Source organism: Triturus cristatus, chromosome 6 (assembly GCF_964204655.1).
Source record: "Triturus cristatus chromosome 6, aTriCri1.1, whole genome shotgun sequence".
Classification (NCBI taxonomy): Eukaryota; Metazoa; Chordata; class Amphibia; order Caudata; family Salamandridae; genus Triturus; species Triturus cristatus.
Genome location: NC_140589.1, coordinates 909,819,323 through 909,842,424, shown reverse-complemented (window position 1 = coordinate 909,842,424; position 23,102 = coordinate 909,819,323). Strand labels below are relative to the sequence as shown.

The 23,102-nt window shown below is 47.4% G+C and overlaps 1 protein-coding gene across 8 annotated transcripts in view; it reads left to right on the top strand.

The window, feature by feature from the left end:
- Positions 1–23,102, top strand: part of ENPP3 (ectonucleotide pyrophosphatase/phosphodiesterase 3) — a 783,610-nt gene that overhangs the window by 511,472 nt on the left and 249,036 nt on the right. For all 8 annotated transcript variants that reach the window (XM_085611575.1, XM_085611577.1, XM_085611569.1 and 5 more), the window contains exon 18: positions 13,041–13,128. In XM_085611575.1, coding sequence (XP_085467701.1) covers positions 13,041–13,128 — 88 coding nt within the window. The remainder of the gene's footprint in view (positions 1–13,040; positions 13,129–23,102) is intronic.

The window sequence follows — 23,102 nt, the reverse complement described above, 5'->3', positions numbered from 1 at the left end:
TACAAGGAGGTCAGGACTCAGGGGTCCCCTCGATTCTAGTCTCTTGGTTGGGAAAGGGGGTAGCGGGACAGTCTTGTTACCAATCTGGTAGATACGATGATATGATGGGTAGCTCACAATCCTCGAGCTCGGTGTTCTAGATGGACGGGCCGCGGCAGCGCCAGCAGGTCCCGGTGAAGGTGGTAGTTACAACGGTCCGCGGCAGCGCCAGCAGGTCCCGGTGAAGGTGGTAGTTACAACGGTCCGCGGCAGCGCCAGCAGGTCCCGACGAGGATGAAGGATGCAGAAGGTTGCGGCAGCGCCAGCAGGCAGGACGGTAGTTCGCAAGGCAGGGCTACGGCAGCGCCAGTAGTCCGTCAAGGATGAGTTCTTCACGGTGTCTCTCGACTTCAGGATACAACTGCCTTCCTGCTCTGGAGCTGCCCCAGTTATAGGTCTGGCGCCCTTTGATGTCCGGACCCTCGCACTTGGAAGTCGCGAGGTCCGGGATGAGGGAGTCCAGACACCCAGCAGGGGGGTGGAGCCAGCGCCCGGGGGAGCTGGGGGCGATCGGCACCTGGCGGGGGAGAGCCATCGACACTTCTTTCTCCCATTGACCTGCCAAGTGGTCCGTTCACGTCCTGGGTGGATGGTGGTGCCGGGATGTCGGGGCCTGGCCAGGCCCAGGGTTAGGGTCGAGCTGAGGCCACGCGGCCTCGTGGTGCAGTGTCCAAGATGGCGGCCGGGCCGGGCGAGGGAGCCGGTAGTGGTTCGGCCCCATGATACCGAGATGTCCGGGGGCAGGAGTCCCGTATGAGACAGGGTGCGGGTTGCTTCTGTGGGTAACACCTGGAGAGCCGGGGCTCGGGCCCTGTCATGCGGGGAGGGAGCAAGCCCTTTAGGTGGCCTGTCCAACATGCGTCCCCCCCAGCTGAAGGCGGGGAGAGTCACCCATCCTCTTGGGGACTCTCCTCGTCAAGGCGGAAAAAGCGTGACAGGCCATCCGCGTTGGCGTGGTCTTGGCCAGGTCGATGTTCCACAGTGAAGTCCATCCCCTGCAGGGAGATGGACCAACGCAATAGTTTGGGGTTTTCCCCCCGCATCTGCATTAGCCACTGCAGGGGCCGATGATCTGTTTGCACCCTGAAGTGGGTACCGAAGAGATAGGGCCGGAGCTTTTTGAGGGCCCACACCACTGCGAAGGCCTCCCTCTCGATGGTGCTCCAGCGCCGTTCTCGGGCCAGGAGGCGTCTGCTGATGAAGGCCACGGGTTGGTCAAGTCCCTCGGAGTTCAACTGGGAGAGGACCGCCCCGATGCCATGGTCGGAGGCATCTGTTTGTACGATGAATTCCCGACTGTAGTCGGGGGCCTGGAGCACAGGAGCAGTGCACATGGCGGCCTTCAGCTTCTCGAAGGCCGCTTGACAGTCTGGGGTCCAGTTGACCTTCTTCGGATGGTTTTTGGATGTGAGTTCCGTGAGGGGCCCCACAATGCTGCCATAGTCCCTCACGAACCGCCGGTAGTAGCCGGTGAGCCCCAAGAAGGCTCGGACCTCGGTCTGCGTGACTGGAGGCTGCCAGGACTGGATGGCAGCGATCTTGAGTTGTAGAGGGGCCACCAGACCGCTTCCCACCTGGTGTCCGAGATAAGTCACGGACCCCTGACCAATTTGGCACTTGCTGGCCTTGATTGTGAGGCCGGCCCGTTGGAGGGCCTGCAGGACCTCTCGGAGGTGGTGGAGGTGGTCGGACCAGTGGCGGCTGTACACAGCGATATCCTCCAGGTAGGCGGCGCTGAACCCCTCGAGTCCCGCCAAGACCTGGTTCACCAGTCGCTGAAAAGTAGCTGGGGCATTCTTCATGCCGAATGGCATGACTTTGAAGTGGTAGTGGCCATCGGGGGTGGAAAAGGCGGATCGTTCTTGAGCCCGGGGTGTGAGGCCGATCTGCCAGTAGCCCGCTGTCAGGTCGAAGATGCTGAGGTAGCGGGCAGCCCCCATGCGGTCGATCAGCTCATCCGCTCGGGGGATGGGATGAGCGTCGGTTCTGGTGACAGCATTCAAGCCCCGATAGTCGACGCAGAATCGGAGCTCAGGAGTGGTGCCGGGGGCAGCAGCTTTGGGGACCAGCACGACCGGGCTGGCCCAGGGGCTGTCCGAGGGCTCGATGACCCCGAGCGTGAGCATCTTTGACACCTCCTCTTGGATGCAGGCCCGTACCCGATCTGGTACGCGGTACGCCCGATGTCTGATAGGGGGACTGTCCCCAGTGTCCACGTCGTGCAAGCACCAGGGGGTGACCCCTGGGGTGAGGGAAAACAGGGTCGCAAACTGCAGCAGGAGGTCCCGGCAGCCTTGGCGCTGTTCCGGGGTGAGGGCATCTGAGAGTCGGACCCCGTCCACGGAACCATCTTTCTCACGAGTCTTTAGGAGATCAGGGAGAGGCTCGGAGTCTTCTTCCGCTCCACTGTCTGTAGCCATCAGGAGGCTGAGCTCCGAGCGCACAAAGTGGGGTTTGAGTCTGTTGGCGTGGAGGACCCGGAGGGGGTTCCGTGGAGATTCCATATCGATGAGATAGGTGACGGGGCTCTTGCGCTCGACCACTTTGAAGGGCCCCGTCCACTTGTCCTGCAAGGCACATGGTTCGGTGGGGGACATCACCCACACTTGTTGGCCAGGTTCGAATTCGATGGAGGAGGCATTTTGATCGTACCATCTTTTCATGTCCTCCTGACTGGCCTCGAGGTTCGCTTTCGCCATTTCTCTGAATCGCCTGGTCTGATTGCGTAGGGTCAGGAGGTACTTGAAGACGTCTGGAGGGGTCTTTAGCGGGGCCATCTCCCAACCTTCTTTGACTAGGCTGAGGGGCCCTCGCACCGGGTGCCCGTACAAGAGTTCGAAAGGGCTGAAGCCGAGGGACTTCTGGGGGGCTTCTCGATATGCGAAGAGGAGGCACGGAAGTAGTACATCCCACTGGCGACGGAGGGGCTCTTCCAACCCCCCAATCATTCCCTTGAGGGTGCGGTTGAACCGCTCGACTAGCCCGTTTCCTTGAGGGTGATAGGGGGTCGTGAATTGGTAGGTGACCCGCACTGTTGCCAGAGGGACTTCATATATTTCGAAAAAAAGTTTGTGCCTCTGTCGCTGACGACTTCTCGGGGGAAGCCCACCCGGGAGAAGATCCCCATTAAGGCCCGGCCGACCACCGGGGCTGTCACAGTTCGCAGGGGAACAGCCTCGGGGTAGCGGGTGGCGTGGTCCACCAGTACCAGGATGAACCGATGTCCTTGTGCTGTACGGGGGTCCAGGGGCCCCACAATGTCTATTCCCACCCTCTCGAACGGGGTGGTGACAACTGGGAAGGGTTGCAGAGGTGCTTTAAGTTTGAGGCCGCTCTTCCCGCTGGCCTGGCACGTGGGGCAGGACCGGCAGTGGTTGAGGACGTCGTTCCTCATCTTGGGCCAGAAAAAGTGGGTCACCAGGCGACTGTAGGTTTTGTCCTGGCCCAGGTGTCCAGCCAGAGGGACATCGTGGGCCAAATTTAACAAGAAGTCTCTAAAACAGAGGGGCACCACCAGCACTCGACTGGCCCCCAACTCCGCGATTCTCTGTTCACTGTACAACAGGTCGTTGTCCCAATAGATCCAATGGGCTCCGGTGGTGTCCCCTGCGCTCTGGGCGAGGGCTTGCTGGCGGAGTCCCTCGAGGGAGGGACATTTCTTCTGCTCTTGACGGAACTGTTCCTGGGTGGGCCCCCCCTCTTGACGCCACTGAGCCAGGTCGGGAAGGTCCTGGGGCTGAGCGAGCCCTTCGGGGGTTTGCTCTGGGGGGTCGGTATGGTCGGTGTCCTCTACTGGAGCGATCGGGGGAGGAGGTGCTGGCCATTCTGGTTCTTCTGGTCGGGGGATGGCACGGGCGGCCATGGACCGGGTGGTTACGCACGCCCAGTCCGGGAGGCCCAACATCCCCAGGTGCTCTCTTCTTTCTACGGCGGCCCACGGGGAACTCTCAAGATCATTCCCCAGGAGACAGTCCACGGGGGCATCATCTCGGACCGTCACCTTTAACATGCCGGAGACTCCTCCCCATTCGAAGGGGACGCAGGCCATCCGACATAGACTCTCTGAATTGTCGGCGGAACGGACGGGGCAGAGAATGTTCGGCAGGATCTGTTCCGGGGTCACCAGGTGACAGCGGACGGCCGTCACACTGGCCCCCGTGTCACGTAGTGCTTCGGCCCTGCGTCCATTAATGTTCACCCACTGACTATATTTTCTGGTGTTGGCGGGTAGGGGAGCCCGCGGGACCATGTCTCTTCCCCCTAGGCACGCTAGAATCATGGCGGCCGGTTCCCACTCTTGTTGTTCTTGTTCGCGTTCTTCCTGCTCTTCGGAGATTTGTTCTCCCCCCCAGGGCGGCGGCAGCTACCTGGCGGGTCTCGGAGTTTGGTTCTGTGGACAGCTCGGGTCATTGGCGTAGTGGCCGACTCGCTGGCATCGGTGACACGTGATGTTGGCTCGGAACCCCGGGCGCAACGGGGGGTTGCCCCGGCTGGCCGGGGGCGTGGTGCTGGCAGCGGGGGCGGCCGGGACGGTGTCTCTTCCTCGTCCCTGGCCTCCTCCTCCTCCTCGGGGACGGTGCTGACCCTGGTTGTTCCGGTTCTGTTCGTGCGGCCCCCTCCGGCCTACTCGGGTGCTTTCCCACCGGTCAGCTTCGGCGGCGAGCTGCCGTGGGTCAGTCAATTTACTGTCGAGGAGGTGCTGCCGGAGCTCGACAAAGCAGTTCCCACACCATGAGATTAAAAAGTTGCTCGTAGGTCGTTACGTGGCTTCCCTTGATCCAACCCTCGAAGGCTCGGCTGAAATAGTTCACATATTCCACCCAAGTTGTACCCGGGATCCGGGTGCAGTCTCGGAACCTCTGGCGGTACATTTCGGGTGTGAGCCCATATCGGGTGAGGAGGGCAGCCTTCATGTGGTCGTAGGATGTCATCAGATGGTCTGGGAGCTGTAACAGGGCATCTCGGCCTTCATTGACGAACCTCCCCCATAGACCGGCTCCCCAGTCACTTCGATCGATCCGGTGGGAGGTCATGGCGATCTCGTAGGCCTTGAACCACTGTTGTATGTCATCGTCACATACTCTCGAACGACATCCTTGGGGATGTGTACTTTCTTTTCTGTCGCTCCTGGGGTGTGCGGTTGCTCGGGCACCCCCAGTTCTTTGTTCTGCTTCCGTAGGTCTATTTCTGCCAGTTTGCGCTCGTGTTCGTACGCTAATCTCTTTTCTTCGAGCTCTCTCTGCCTCTGTTTTTCTTCCCGTTCTTCTCGGAGCCGCAGATGTTCTAGGTTCAGTTTTTGTTCGGCTAATTTTAGTTCACCGTCCATTTTGAGCCGTGCCATTTCTAACTCATGTAGTCTGCTTTTTTCTCTCTCTTGGATCTCTTCCTGCGAGAGACCCGTTCTTCGCTCCTCGGGAGCCGTGGTGTTCCTCTCTGATGCTGCAATGTTTTGGTCCAGGGGTCTGGCGGCCCCGGTTTCTGCCCACGACTCAATGGCGTGCTTGAAATCGTCTTTGGTACTCAGACCGGTGGTAGCAATGCCTAGTTCAATGCAGAATTGTTTCAACTCACGATGGCTGTACTCTTCCAATTTCTCCATCTGGAATTTTTCGGTGGATCCGCTCTCTTTGGTTGTCATTGTGGTTTTGTCGTGGGATGAGCTACTCTCTGTACGATTACGCGTTGATTCGGATCGCGCCGCTGGCCACCAATGTTAGACGGACCGGGAGGGTCGGCCGAGGACGAGGGGAGAGGTCTCCGGGGAGAGCCGTCTCCAGCGATCGTACAGACGAGTAACTTCCCCCCCACAGATGTACACCACACGAAGATAAGGTTTACCGTTCTTTATAAGCAATCTTAGGTACGATAAAATGGTACAAGGAGGTCAGGACTCAGGGGTCCCCTCGATTCTAGTCTCTTGGTTGGGAAAGGGGGTAGCGGGACAGTCTTGTTACCAATCTGGTAGATACGATGATATGATGGGTAGCTCACAATCCTCGAGCTCGGTGTTCTAGATGGACGGGCCGCGGCAGCGCCAGCAGGTCCCGGTGAAGGTGGTAGTTACAACGGTCCGCGGCAGCGCCAGCAGGTCCCGGTGAAGGTGGTAGTTACAACGGTCCGCGGCAGCGCCAGCAGGTCCCGGTGAAGGTGGTAGTTACAACGGTCCGCGGCAGCGCCAGCAGGTCCCGACGAGGATGAAGGATGCAGAAGGTTGCGGCAGCGCCAGCAGGCAGGACGGTAGTTCGCAAGGCAGGGCTACGGCAGCGCCAGTAGTCCGTCAAGGATGAGTTCTTCACGGTGTCTCTCGACTCCAGGATACAACTGCCTTCCTGCTCTGGAGCTGCCCCAGTTATAGGTCTGGCGCCCTTTGATGTCCGGACCCTCTCACTTGGAAGTCGCGAGGTCCGGGATGAGGGAGTCCAGACACCCAGCAGGGGGGTGGAGCCAGCGCCCGGGGGAGCTGGGGGCGATCGGCACCTGGCGGGGGAGAGCCATCGACACTTCTTTCTCCCATTGACCTGCCAAGTGGTCCGTTCACCTCCTGGGTGGATGGTGGTGCCGGGATGTCGGGGCCTGGCCAGGCCCAGGGTTAGGGTCGAGCTGAGGCCACGCGGCCTCGTGGTGCAGTGTCCAAGATGGCGGCCGGGCCGGGCGAGGGAGCCGGTAGTGGTTCGGCCCCATGATACCGAGATGTCCGGGGGCAGGAGTCCCGTATGAGACGGGGTGCGGGTTGCTTCTGTGGGTAACACCTGGAGAGCCGGGGCTCGGGCCCTGTCATGCGGGGAGGGAGCAAGCCCTTTAGGTGGCCTGTCCAACAGCCAGACTTTCAAAACATTTCATGTCTGTGATGTCTGTGTTCACTCACATGCAAATAACAATGACACACAGGAAAAACTCAAAGGTAAGATATGCCTCGGAGCACGTGATTGTGTTTGGGGCAAATTCCCAAAATTTCAAAACAGGACATAAAAAAGTCTGCCTGTAGGGATCAAGAACACACCAAACAATGTGAGAGAGGACCAAAAATGTCACTGTGGGAGCCATCAATCTAGAGGGGGTGATTTCAGGACACGAAAACTGCGCTTCGCAGATGGGGAGGTGGGATTCCTCTGTGCTGAGGTCAGCAAACTCAAGAACAAACTGTTTGTGACTTCATACATAGCGTTGTTGAAATCACAGCTAAAATGAGTGCAGTAGACAAAAACAGGTTTCTGTAAACGGACAAATTGCAGCCAGTAAAACTGTATGTCTACAATAATGTATATATCATTTTAGGAAATTGCAACTAACACGTTTGCTAAATATATTCCATATGAGTCCATTGAAAAACCTCTCCAAGACACAATATTCTCCCATATTTTAGACTGTGCGATTCCACACACAAAGTAACACGTTCTCCTATTTAAATAATAAACATTTTATTTCGTACATCCCATAAATTAGACCTCTGTACAAACTTGCACCATTAAAAAAGTCAATACCAATGGGAACTACTACATGCACACAAGCACTGTACTGTGATAAGGTCCCTCAGGATAATGTGGGCAACTAAAACATATTGGCAGGATCCGTCAAGTTATTAATGTACTGTACAATTGTTAATAATGCTGCATGTGCCATAAATGTGCTTACAGTTATTTGAAATCAATAAAACAGATTTAAACAAAAAAAAATCTAATTCGCAGTCTTTGTAATGGGACACAGTGTCATCCTATGATTAAAGTATCTGTTGTACATACTGAGGTAGCTCTGAATAAAGGGAAGTGCAAACAATGAAGCTGTACTTCTTTTATCGCAGCCAGCCAATTATGCTTACTATCACTTATTTGAAGGATTACTTTTTCATTGGAACTCCTCTGTATATAAGGTTGACACGTTTCAGCCCTTAACTTAGGACCTCCTCAGAACAATTTACAAGGTCTTGTGAACATATTCCTAATGGATCCTATACAGGGATCTATTAATGGGGAATTGCATGAAAACATAGTTATATGTACCACCAATAGAGTGTCTGAAAACGATAAAGTATTTCTTCAAAAAAGTATTCACAGAGGACTAACGTTTTTGTCTCTTTACATCCAGTGCCTGTTTTATTGGCTAGGGTGACACACAAGGGTGCAGTTTTCTTAGATCTGGCGACTGCTGCTTTACAGCATGGCCTTTCACTGGACAATATTGAGAAGATGTGAAATCGTCTCTTACCTTTGAATAGGCTTGTCATAATTCTCTGAAACACTGCAGGAACTGGAAAGTGCCATGAGGAGTTTGCTGTGAAATAGCGTAATTCTTCCGCTAGTGGGACCTGATGATAGACAGACTTAAAATCCTACTTGGAGAACAAAATCCCATCCTGCACTGTGGCCATCATATCTGCAGCTCTAGGTAGGGGGTACTCACCTACCCATATTTCTCTATTTAGACTACGGAGGTCAGTGCACACTCTCAGTTCATGTGATCCACTGTTTTAGTGACTACTATGAGTGAAACCCGAAGTGATTACTTTTCTATGGATTCTATAATGTTTTCCTTGCGCATTTTGCCAAATACAGCATCAAATCCTGCTTAATACTCAGCGGAACTATCCTTAGCTTATGTCTTACTGGTACAGCTCCATCGTGTGCTTGAAACCTTGCAATTGTCCCAATGCATTATCATACATCTGTTTAAATTCAAGCTAGATTTCCATATATCTTCTAAAGATTCCTTCGCCCTACGCTTTTCGTATTTCCCACCCTGATTCAGGCCCACTAGTCTCACCAGTTCACCATTCCTTTCCTCAGTAACTTGTGCAGATTTACTTGATTTAAATACTGAGTTCAAGATACTGTGGTGCTGCAAACCCAAAGTATTTTGACTCTTACTGGACACATAGATCTTACCTTCTATGTCCTTGTCCATGTACTCAATGCTTGCTCAAAAATACTCATGGAAGGGGGCGTGGTCAAGTTGTCCAACATGGCGGATTAGACCAGGTCCACCAGCTCCACCAGCCCGATCACTAATCCGGCTGAACCCCTACCAGTAACTGCCTCAAACTTGCCCACAACCCCAAGAAATACAGCCGGATTAGGGTGTGGCCGATCGGGACCGGATCAGCGGGCTGTCAGTGAATCAGAGCCTGGTGCTGCATCGCAAATCAGGCCTCCACGTAGGCAGCCTTGGAGCGGTTGCAAGGCACAGGTGCGCCGAGATGCGAAGGTGCCGGGCAGGGACATCCAGGGTCCCGAGACAGGCTGCGGCCCAGGATCTGGGGTGCCTGAGGCCCCGCAGCGAGGGGCTTCGCTGCTGTGCGCTGAGGTCGTGGGTGCTCTGGGGCACCCGCCCATCGAGGAGGACACGCTTTGGCCGTGCTTGCAGCCGTGCTACATACAGGGCCTGTGTGCCGGCGGTCTTGGATTCGCCTGCAGACCATCGAGATGCCAGTACGCGGACACACCAGACAAGGCCTGCCGGGGTCCAGGATCGCCGGTTGCTGAGGTGGTGTGACAATCTTGACCCGCAGCGGTGGGCAGCGCCGCCGCAGATTGGGGACGTGTACGCCCACGCAGCATCTTAGATGGTAGTCACCACAGAGGCCTGAACTGGGATCTGAGAGTGGAAGGTGCTCGCACTGCTAAGGAGAACACACTATGGCCGGGCTAACTTAAAGATAAGGAGCCGATCCAGCGGAGTACCTAGTGAGGGACAGAACACTTCCCTGCAACCCCAACGGGTCTATGGTCGCCCCCCTGTCCAAATACATGCTGCTGACTGGGACAATGACACTGACAATGAGGTATGGTGCCCAGTAGGGGTGCCTTCTCCCGACCGCAGAAGCTGCTGGGCTAGGTACCGATGCAGCTTGTGGTACAAGACGGACATCTCCAGACTGCATCCACAGCAGCCTCCACAAGGGAACAGCAGACCCATTGAACTGCCCCATAGGAGAGTCCAGGGGAACAGAGCTAGCCTACATAAACTCAATACGAGGGGAAACACAAAGTCACGCAGTGCCATCATGACTAAAGAGAAGGTGACAGGCAGCGCTGCTAGGCAGAACACAATGGACTGTTATACAGGGGCTGAAGCCAAGGCCACAGACACAGAGGAAAGCCCTAATATCCCACCAGACAACGCTGCATTGTTAGCAGCAATCACCCAATCAAGAGTAGCATGCGAGGCCCAAATAAGCGCAGTGGGATCAGAGGTGATGCTGCTGCGCCAGGACCTTCAGGGTGGGGTCGAGCGACTAACAAAGGCAGAGTCCAGGGTCCGGGAGTAGAAGATGCACTATTTACACTTCAGCCTAAAGCATCCTCCGTAGAAAAACATTTTGTACTCGAGTGAGTAAGCTGATATTATATCACAGGCTGGAACACTGAAAATCTTTACTTGCTACTTCATATTGATACGATGATTCAAGGGTGTTTAGGGATCCATTGGATGGACACCTTATCAAACCCCCATTGGGGTCGATACCGCTTTCCTTCCGCGACAAATGCTTCAACCGTTTTGAGGTATTGGGAGGGAAGGAGGGGGAAGAAATGTTTAATGAGATTTCAGTTTGTTGTTCTAACCCAATCAGAAAGTTGTTCCTCTGCTCAGTTGCAACCCTATTATGTCTCATCACATAATAATGCTGGCAGAAGCGCGTGAGGCCCCACTGGGTCAAATGCTAATTGTAAGCTGGAATCTAAGGGGCATGCTGGATAAAATTAAGCGGGGTGTGATACTCCACCACGCAAAACGGAGAAAAGCAGATATACTGCTTTTACAGGAGACACACCTCATGGGCACCAAAGCACCCTGTCTGGCCCGATATGGCTACTTATAGGTATTTCATGCCAGATTCACATGGGACTCCAGGGGGGTAGCAATCCTAGTACATCGCTGAGTACCATTTCTAGCTTCTCGCTGATGGGTCAACCCACAAGGGCAGTACATTTTGGTCCATGGGACTATTTACAGAGACCATGTAGTGATAGGTAGTGTCTATGCCCCTCCCTTACTCACCCAAAGCTATATTTATCGCCTAGTAGATGTCTGGGGGCTATTTCCTGAGCGTCTTGCAGTTATGGGAGGAGACTGTAAGGATGTGATGAATATATCCGCTGACCGGAGGTGACCCGTAGGAGCTGTAGAGAAGCCAAGGTAGTCAAGGATTAAATCCTTCACAGATATGGTCGGCTGGGTCAATACCTGCAGAGTACACCACCCACATGAAACATGCTACATATACTACTCTTCAGTACGCAACTCCTTCTCTAGGATAGACTATAATTTTATGCCAGTCTATTATTTTCAGAGAGTATCAGGTCTAACAACGAAAAACACTCATGGAGGGTCTAAGGGGAATAATCTTTAACGACCAGGCAAACTCCAAACCCCTAACAACTACACAAACAACAAAAGAGGAGAGAGCCGGTCAAAATGTAAAGAAACTGGGAGCCAAAGAGAAGAAGACAGATTCAGCCCACTAAGTTGAGACAAATCCCATCAGCCCACCGTTTTGGCAGAACATAATCATCTGGGAGTAAGGTGGATCAACTCATTGCAGTGCACCCTATTTCAGGGGAACCATCACTGTGTATATGCAATGAGTTTGCAGTCTTCCAGTGAAAAAGTCTCAAAACATAGTGGTACTGAGAAAGATGTGAGATGCAGTGCAAAACAGAAGAGAAGTGTATTAAAAATGGCTACCTTATAACACCACTCAACTTTATTCGGTGTCAAAAAAAGTGCCAAGATTAAAAAGGCAAGTGAAAAACTGATAGTTTGAAAAAATAACTATCTTATAGCAATAGAGGTCTATTGAGTTGATCCACCTTACTCCCAGATGATTATGTTCTGCCAAAACGGTGGGCTGATGGGATTTGTCTCAACTTAGTGGGCTGAATCTGCCTTCTTCTCTTTGGCTCCCAGTTTCTTTACATTTTGACTGGCTCTCTCCTCTTTTGTTGTTTGAGAGAGTATCAGGTGCCATAATCATGCCCTGGGGACTGTCACCACTCCCCAATTGCGATACAGCTTTTGATAGGCCCACGTCGGCGCCCATTCCGGTGGAGACTCTCCCCTTGGCAGTCACAAAACCAAGACTATAGATCCCACATCCAAAAGGCGTTGGTGGAATATTTCACCCTTAATATAGAAACAGGCTTCACCCCAGATATATTACGGGAGGCCATGAAATCTACCATTCCCGGGATAGACATTATCTATAACACAGCTGAACGTAAATGCCGGAAACATAACCCAACACATTAAGAAGCCAGTATAACAATGCTGGAGAGACAGGGACAGGAAGCCAGAGAAAACATGACATGTAGAAATCTACGCCTTACCCAACAACATTATCAAAGTGAATTGAAGGACGAGGCACTGCTTGCATGGCTGGTATCCCACAGCAGAATCTATCACTGGGCGGACAGGTCTGGTAAACTACTATACCTCTTGTGCAGACAGGCTATGACACCAATTCATCTCTCCCCACTATATACAACTTCCAGGGGAAACCGCTTATAGATCCTGCTGATATAGCACTCAGCTTTGCAAAATTCTAAGAGGCACTATATGAGCCAAAGGAAGTACTACACATCTCCCTAATCGAGAGCTTACTCAATGATATACCATCAAGAGCTATGTTGGATGAACTGGACTTCTGAGGGGCTTGGCGAAGAAAATTATTGCATTTTAATTTGCTTTCCCAGCTTTATAAGTTCAATGTGGTTGTTCTATAATACTCCTGATATTACTCTGAATACAAGATGCACACAACACTTCCATGCCCCTTATAATATTTTGATATTTCCATTACATGTATAACAAGAATACATTTTAGTGTATACTACTAAACCACAGGCATTATCTGTATGGGAAGTTTGCCTTGTTATTATGCTCAAGAGCACAGTCGATTTTCAAGAATCTGTGTGCTATTTTAGTGAAAGTGTAAAGCAGGAAATGTTCATATTGTTTGAATTGATTGTGTAACGTTGAATGCCCAAATGACACCACTGCTCTCTTAGGCTATTTTTATAGCACATGGACCAAGCTTCAAAGATGGAGTGGAGGTGGAAGCATTTGACAACATTGAAGTGTACAATCTGATGTGTGGTAAGTAAAATTTGCGCAAACTCCAAACACATTTTGCAATGATTCCTAAAAAAAGACCAAGGCAAGCTGCTTATTGGTTGTGAATATTTCCAACGTGTTTTATTTGCCGCTATTTTCTGCTGCATTTTAATCTAAACGTCTTTCCCAGTACTTCTAGTATGTGGCACCTACATTGTCTTAACTTATCTTGAGCATGTTACTCATTATTTCAGTCTTTGTCTAGTGTTTGTATGGTTACACCACAGCCTTTGGTCAGCAAGGCTGGTTGCCACCTTTGCAAGTGCGTGCTCCTTACGTGCAATCGAACACAGAATGCCTAATTTGGATAGTGAAGAATGATCTAGAACATATTCTGATTATGTGCCCGAGTGACAAAGTCAACAGTAAAAAAAATCTGGATTTTGCTCTTTTGATGGTGCTCCTACAATTGGACCAACCTTCTACCTCTTTAGGGATTTATAAAGGATATCACAACTACTAAAGCAAATCTACAACCATCATAGATTTCTAGAAGTTCCATGAGTAAAATTTACACACGCAGATTTTCCACCATAATGCAACTGTAATACAAGTGTGCTGTCGCACATGTAACTTTTTACATACAAAGTAAAAAAAATTCCAGAGGAGATACTCTACACTCCTGTGAAATATGGGAACACTTCCTAGCCACTTTTTACCTTGAAGCACACTTTGGTCTCATTCTAAGTTTTGAGAAAATCTGGCTCCTTGTCTAATGGACGTTACTGCCCAAATCAACCTGCACCTTACGTTCTTTTCCCCTAGATTCAATTTGACGACTGGGAGGAAAATCCTCAAATGAGAGAAACATCTGCAGAAATCAGTGTAGAAACACTGATTTCCAATGCTCCCAAGTTTATTCTTCATTCCGATGGTGAAAACTTATAAGATACACGAGAGACTGGACTTTGAAAATTACCATGTGCAGTTTTAACACATTTGTTCCATGAGGAAATATTGCCTTTGGCAAGAGAACATTTGTGTACATTTCAATAGTCGTAAACTACTTTCAAGGAGTATGTGAAGAAACACAGTCTTAACACATTTGTTGATTCTCAAATTCATTGGAGGATGCTCCAGCCAGGAACTTCTAGCATCCCATACGTCCCAACACTAGTATTGCAAATAAGGCGGTTCTACTTAAGTGGTTAACTAGTTAAAAGGACACCTTGCATAGTCATAATTCCACCCATCCTTAATCTGTGATTGAGGATTGCCACTTTATGTTTCAAAGGTTTTTCAGGCAACTAACTTGAACTTAGGCATGCCACAAAAGTAGTAAATCGGGCCATTTATAAACAATCTGACAAGGTCCTGATACAATGGAACTATATCCAGAACGTATAGAATTATTGTTTGGTGTTGGTCAATAACGCAGTTGTTGTCCACTGTTGAGCATTAAACACAACAAGTAGGAAACCCAAGTCGAGCTACAGTTTAATGCGTAATAGCAGACAGCCAAGCAAAATATAATCAGACAATTGTCATTGCAACTGACCACGGGTTCCTGCCAGAAAACAGTAAGTTGGAGCAGTGTGCTGAAAACATGCAAAATTTGCTCCAGTGTGTATCTGTTTTCTCTCAATACAAGTCAATGTAGCGATATCATGTCATAGCTATTACTTAGTTTCAGCAAACATGTATCTAGTGTGCAGGTGTCCAATTCCTTTCCTCCAAGGAAGCAATAGAAGATAACGTTCAATTAAATGTTTATTCTGTTATTTTATGACCATAAAAAATACATTTACACACACAAAAAAATAAATACAATACATAATATAAAATAATATAAAAACACATCATAAAATCGAAAAGTGCAAGAAATAGTTATAATGCAGATTTTGCTTCAGCCAATGCCAGAAGAATAACATCAAATTAGGATTACTGTTATTAAATATACACCTATATCCATGACCAATATTCACTTTAGGTGGAACGGTGTGGCCACACTGGCCACTTAGAATAATAATGTATGCATACAAATAAATCTTTGGTACAGTCTTTAAGACTATCCATCAAAAAAGTGCATGTGCTTAAATTCATCAACTTTCGTTGAGATATTAATCAGCATAATAGTTTACATCTAATATGCAGAGCATGCAATAAGTCCCAAAATATTACCATCAGGTCAGGATGGCTATTACTGTATGTACACCTGTATCCATGGCCATTAATTACACTTTAGAAAGAACAATGCAACTTCACTGAACATCAAAAACAATAATTTATACATGCAATAAATGTTGATACACTCTTGAAAACTATCTATCATAAAAATGCATGTGCTTAAATTTATTGGCTATCATAGGAATATTAATCAGCATTCAATATTTAACCTCTAATGCGCCAAGCATGCAATAAGTACCTTGATACTGAAAACACAACCCACTCAGTATTTTCAGAGCTTAATATACGAATAGCATCTGTAAGTCATGTTATAGAGAGCAACCGGCAGACTGCTATGAACCATGTCTTCCTAGCTTTCGCATAGGTAGGACAAAAAACACATAAGGTGTTCCACAGATTTGGTGCTGGATTTACATACCAGCCATGTTGGCATGATAGAACTTGCCCGCCATCTGCTTCTGATTGCCTTAACAGGCGAAATCCCATATCTGAAGTAAAAAAAAAAACGAATCTGGCTAGAGGGGGTTCTATCCGATCCAGAAGTGGTTGAAGGCCGGAGTGTACTTAACATGTCAGATTCTCGATGAACACGAGTAAGGAACTCCTAAGGATCCGAGGGACGAACAATGTGTTCCACCTCTTGACATCCTCAACTCTGATAACTAGTATGCACAGAGTTTAAAGGGCGATCAAGTGAGGTATTCGGCAAAGAACTGCAGGGAAAGGGAGACCTGAAAAAAGAAAACAAAGGAGGATTAACAAAGAAAACTTCCTACTCAATAATTCTCACTAAATAAATGATGTATTGCCTTATATAAAGTATTCACTAACTCAGCCAGAACCCAATATCTGAAACTGGGATACTATGTCTCTTTCTCCCTGTGTGAACCCATAAGAATAAAAACATGATCAACTTTCATACTCCTCACCAACGTTCAAGTAAATCTCTTCCCTCAATCTTGAAACACTCAGACATACCAGAAAGAAAAGAAAAACAAATCTAAGAGTTTGAGCCCCCAAAAATATTATTAAAACAATGGAATTCAATATAACAACCAATACTTTTTATCTCCAGAAGTATTGCCACTATCAGATTCTCTTATTTTTCAATATTTTTCATGAAATTCCTCTTCTGTTAAATTTCACAGTTTTCACAAAATATAAACTTAAGAATATTCCAATATTTGTTTCTTTTTCTTTTTTTCTTGTTGTTGAATCTTAAAGTATTTTGTACTTAAATCAGTATCCTGGTTGGGGAAGAGGGTTCACAATGGATTATTCATCATTCTCCCTCAGTACGATACAAATGAAGTTCATGAAAATGAATTATTTAAACACCATCTCCAGACGCTAAATTTTTGTACATTTTTCACCAGCGAATCGTGTGTGTGCCAATTATGTTGGCATTCCTTTATTTTCTTCCAAGTTAAGCTTTTTTTCAAAGAACACAGAAAAGAACCAACCGTGAAATCTTGAAACTTCAGTGTTTCTAGACAAGACATCCGGAATCCCCTTAACACGTTGCTCGGCAGGGAAACCACTGAAGATCCCTACTTGGATGTTGATTTACTCCGCTGCAACCTAGTGCGGAGGTCAAGTTCTAAACGCGGTCAAGACCGCCCGTTTTACCGCATATGGCAAAGAACAGTTTCTGAGAACCAAAACAAACCACTCCTATGGGTTTCAGAATACTCCCTCAGCCGAGGGAACCATGAATTCTTTCAGCATTTACCTCTCGGTAGTAAAAAAGCCGATGCGGGCTACAAAGAGTTCCTCACAAATGAATTACGCACGCCGACTGGTGTGCTGTCTCAATCTATACCCCATAATCCTCCAACCCAATTCTTACTTTAGGCATCATGGGATATGCAGTTCCTTCCAAAAAAGTATTGAATGGTGCTAGGAAGGCGCTATCGACCCTGACTCCTGACATAACATCAATAAAGTGCCCTGTTAAAGTGCCATGTGCCATGTGCTGATGATGACAACCAACTTTCCAGCATATATTTCCAATATCTATTCTTCAGTTGATCTACCATTCCCCTGGTCAAGATCTCCGTGTTGTCACAGGCTGCATGCAGGCCTGATTTATACAGCCTCATCTTAACTTGCTTAAACCAAGGTATTAATCCAATTCTTTAACCTCTGCAATTACCTGTTTAATGGAAATCTTGGACTTGCTGGTCCCGAGCTTTATCCAGTAGATCAAGGGTTTAAGTGCAGCAAGATGTATGACATTATATATCCCTAGATCTAAACGCAACAGAATAATTGGAGCACTCTGGGGCATGGTCAGTATTGATCAAATAAACCTATTTCCAGTTTTTTCCAGACCCTTAGTTTGGTCAAAACCCCATATTTCTCCCCCGTAGAGAGCCGCGCCAAGCACCCTAGTATGATAAAATTCAAGGGTAGAAGAAAATGGGCGAACGTTGGATCTATTCAGTTGCTTTTCAATTAAGAACATCTGACTTTTCATAATTTGGGCCTCCCACGATAGATTGCTAGCTGTCTTTTCACACCGATAACTAAAAATTTTGACCTGTTCCAGATTACTAATTTGAGACTCACTTTCCACACTGAATGCCTTATTTAGCTGGAAGTAAATAATTTAGTTTGAGAGTGTTAATTTCTAATCCAAATTTATCGCAGGCATCGGAGAAACGATTCAGAATATTTTGTAATCCCATGTGTATCTTGGATATCAGCAATGTATCACCTGTAAAGAGGAGGGCAGGGATTACTTGGTTTGCTAGTTTGGGGTTACCTCTACAGTTGCATGACTTTCTCTTAGCCCCTTTATGCAGAATGTAAAAACAGTTGGAATATAACACATACCTGCCGTACCCCTCTTCTGATGTCTATACCTCCTGTCAGTTTGCCCTCCCTTCCCCACCTCACTTGTGCATAATTTCCATTGTGTAAGCGGAATAATAGATGTATCAAATCTATTGGCATCCTCATCTCCTTGAGAACAAGCCATCGTTTTTCCTGTGGAATCAGATCAAAGGCAGATCTCCAATCAACGAACACTACATACAGATGCCCTTTATTAATTAGGATAATTTTCCAAAGAATCTATAAAAAAATGTGGAAAACTACCTGTCTGTGCCCTAAACCCAGCTTGTAAATGGGACAAGGCTTGGTTATCCTCCATCCAAGTTTGTATGTTCATCAGTAACTTCTTGCTAAAGATTTTCTGACAATTATCTATCAGGCTGATGGGCCTATAGTTGGCTAGATCACCCTTATCCTGTTTTTTAAAAGTGGGATTTTTTTGGCGCCTTTCTAAATTTCTGGAATCTCAGACCCTTTTGCTATGGTATTAGAAATTATATTTAATATGTAACCCCATAATGACGGCTCAGAGCAAAAAAGGTTGTCAGGTATCCGATCTAAACCTGGCGCTTTCCCCTTTTTCAGACACAAAATAGCTATTATCGTTTCTGCCATGGAGAAGGTAACTGGGGAAACACTGTCCCAGTCCTGAGTTTCAGTATCAGCTCCCTTTGCGTGTCTCTTTGGTAGAATAAAGCTTGGTGAATGTTGTTTCCAAATATGTGGTTGAATATAATAGTTGTCTTTGTTTATAACGAATGATTCCCCTTTAGAAAGCAAATGCCAGAATGACCCGCTATCTTTCATTTTAGCTACTCTGACAAGTTCTCTTCAGTTATTCTCCTCCCAGTTCTTCTTGGCAAGTATGTGTGTTCTTTTACACAGTTTTCTCCCTTCTGCTATGGCGATTCTGCTACCACTTTTCACAGCGGTCATCAATTTTTGTCTGGCAATCTTACTATGATTATCAAACCATTCTAATTCTTTTTTTCTAAATGTTTTCACCTTGGACGTTCTGTAAAACCTTTTCTAACAGATGAAAGTAAGTTGTTGAATATGTGCACTACGACCAACTCTGTTTTCACTCAGTTGCCAAGGAAACTTAAGGAGGATGTGACTGTGGTGTATATACAGGCAAGGGTATCCACATCCGATTGAATAGAGGGCAATTTTCCAATCCTACTATCATTTGAAAATACAATAGGTGGATCCAGCATATGGAGGAAAATATTATTACTCAAGTATGGGTTATTCCTCAACTCCAGGGCTAAAGCATTATGATCGCTATCAGATCTATCACTGACCTTCATATCACGCAATTTGGGCCCTAGTTTTACATCAAGCAATACATAATCAATCCTACTTCTAGGACTTGCCTTCTCAAATGTATAGTTGGCCCCCCATCAGAAATTGTGCGCCCGTTACGAGCATGTAGGTCGTATGATAGATTCTATCTGTAATGCTACCTTCAAACTTTTCTTTAGGGGGTAATCAGTAATCTTGAAATACCCCTTTCCTCATCTTTCTCTTGCATAAGATTTTGAATAAAATCTAATGGTTCAAATGTCACGTTGAAATCCTCGACTAGAACAAGTTAACTTAAGGTGTTATAGTTCTCGAGGAAGTCTTCTAAGGCAAGTAGTTTGCGACTCATAGTTTGGACTAAAGGGACAATTATTGATGTTCAACAATCTTAATGCAAATAACCCTTTCATGGAGTTAATGTAAAGTCCCAGGATATTGGTGGATTTGAGGTTTAACCTTCCTATCCCGTATGCTGAAGATGTCTTAATCTATAATATTAAACCTCCTGACGGGCGATCTGCAGTTGACGGTCTAGCCTCTATGCTATAATATATATAGTCCGCCCTAAATATAGTTTGAAGAGCCCTTGTTTCTTGGAAAACACAAATATGAAAATTATCAACAAAAGTTCCCCATTCTTGGTGAATCACCTTAGAGTTTATCCCTTCTATATTCCAGGAGAGTAGATTAAGCTGTGTTCTACCATCTACACACCCCGTAGAGATATATGTTGGATGCGTCTTTCCCTGCTGTGGTAATCCACTGTCTGTCTGTTCCAGGGTTGAAGGGGTAGTGAGTACATAGTCAATAACGGGTTTCCCTCTAAAGGTGCATCTTGTTCCTTCCTAAGTCAATCAATCTCATTAAGGCCATCATCATTGCATCTTGCATTAAGTACATTTAAGGGTTCTCTTTCCTGAATGATAGGGGGCATTTTACCAACATTTTAAATGAGGTGCTCCTTAGTTGGTTAATTAAATTGGAACTGTATTATATAACCCCTTGGGGGGTGGGCATTTGTAGATCAAAGTTCACTAGCCCAATTGCATGCTCCTCCTTGTTCAACTCTAGGTCTATATAATCAAACTGCTCATTCTGAGAGGGACAACGCTTCACCCCTAATAAATCTGATCTAATCAGGGAATAACAGTGCCTATAATTCCTTATCTAGTGTATTACTTTATTTTGAAGTGACTTACTATCCTCCTTGGCTCCCATAAGTAGCCTGGAGACATTAAACATGTATAGTTTCTTGAAAGCTTTTTCATGTAGTCTAGTCTCACTGCACAGACTCCCCCCATCCTTGATGGTCTAGTTTCCAGTTTTGGCAGGTCTTCCAAATACCCCCCCACTTACACACAAATTGAGGTGTAAAGGTCGGGTTATACTTCTATAATTATCTTCCTGGTTCCATCTTTGCATTGGGGCATACTGTGGGCACCTGTACGATCCGCTAGAGCAGGGTTTTCCAGAGTCAGTCCTGGAGGGCCGTATCCATGGCAGATATTTAGGATAACCACATTTATCTAAATGGGGGATATGCCAGATATGTAAGATGACTACATTTATCTAAATAGATCTATACTAAAAATCTGGCATGAATCCAGCCCTCTGGGACCAGCTTTGGAGAACCTTGTGTTAGAGGGGTACATAAGGTCCTTGCTCTGTCGAATACCCTCCGATTTGGTATCACATGAGGTTGCAGCACCCTTATTCAGATTGTGTTCCTTCAATAATCCGGTGTTCGCATACATGCTCACTCCTCTCCCTTGTTTCTACGTCCTTCTTCCTAGCCTTTTATTCCCTTACAGGCTTCATTAATCTCATACATTTGAGCCAACCCCATCCTCTCAGTCTTGTTCAATAATTGAGCGACTTGTGTTCATAGATAATGTATTTCTCCCGCTTCTACGCAATAAGATCTCTAAATTCTTTAAAGTTCTTGCTGGAATCACACTCCTTCAATGTATTCGGTAATATACCTTCCCATGTGTCTCTAAAGAGCGAGAACAAAGTCCCTCCACCAGTAAGGGGGCTATAACAATTCGAGCAGGGTACTTCAAGTATAAAAATAGTATTATTAGCAATGCATTTGGCAGGGCTACCATGAGTTTGTTTCACATCATTCCCTATGCCAACAGTCTGGGTTCCCTTATTATTAGCATCAGCATCTCACCCCTCTTTAGTTGTCCGAGTATTTTTAGAGGTCTGCACAGATGTGTTGGAAGGGATAGTTTTACACCCCTTTTTGAACATTTATGAAATTTTCAGGCTTGAATCAGGACAATCCATCATTTATCCCTTGTTAGGGTAGTTTCGACCTCTTCAATGAGATTGCCTTTTTCATCTATAGTGCAATTTACTGCAGCATGTCGGACAGCCCCTTTGCTGTTTACTGTTCCCTGCATGGTACCACAAGCTTTCCTTTTCCCCATTATTTTGCAGTTAATGTCACCATTTCCAGCAGGTTAGGCCAGCTCGGCCAGTTAGGTCGACCTAATAACTATTTGTTATATATTCTAGTGGACCTTTCTTCAACAGTATGTTGAGTAACATCCCTACTCTTAGTATAAGAATGCTTAGCATCCCGTTGTGCTCACAGAACTTGGCAGGTCCCAAATCCAGCAAACTAAGTAGATACAAAATGCCAAACGGTGCTAGGCTTCAGAGGGGTGGCCCTGCCTCGTTCTGGCTCAGGGCTAAAACAGGCCCTTCTTGGCCAGGTCGTTACCCGGGCATCACTTGGGTGCGTCCTGCATGCATCCTGCGCTGCGGGGCTAACTGCTGACCTTTATGAGGCCCCTCTCATCTATCCAGGGGCAAAGCAGCCTGGGATTTGTGGTCACCTTGTCACAGCGGCAGCCGTGAGCACTCTAGACTATTGCCTGCATTAAGCACATCAAAGCTGACTGTGTGCTTCATGGGAACAGTCCATCCTGAAGTGCCAGACGAGACCCCCCCCGAAGGAAAAAGCAAGCAACCACAGACCAGTCTCACCTTTGTTAGGCCTCGTCATTAAGGTATAGCTTGGATCCTATGGCACAGAGAGCAAGGGACCCACAGTTGGGCATACACTGGGTCACTGAAGCCATTACACCAGTCACACAATAGGAAATGGGAGGAATTCCAGCCTACTGAATCTGCTCCTCATAGGAATAGTCTATTCCAAACAGCCAGGCATTAACGAGGTATAGCTTGGCCCAGTGAGTAAGGGACCGAGGTCTGGGTAACCCTTTGCAATGTAGGGTGTTAAATGCATCAAACAAAAGTGTATAGGAAGAATGCTTACAAATAGTCTAACAACTAGCAATCACTCAAGGTAGCATTCCAACCCACAGTTTTTGCCCACTGCACGACTCTGGACAAAGGCCTCCCTTATGCAAATCAGTACTGACCCTTCTCCTCATGGGACCAGTCCATCCCAAATTGCAAAGTAAGGCACCTGTCAGTAGCAAAGAAAAAGCAACCTCAGACTGGTTTTGACAATGTTAGACCTCCTCAATTAGCATAGCTTGGATTCTATGGCACAGTAAGCAGGAAGCACACATCTGGCCACACCCTTGGTCATGTAGGTCATTACATCAATCACAAACAAGTTGATGGGAGGAATGCTTGCACATTTTTTAACCTGGCAAGTGCTCATGGTAGTATTCAAACCTACTACTGATTTTCACCTATATCAGGAC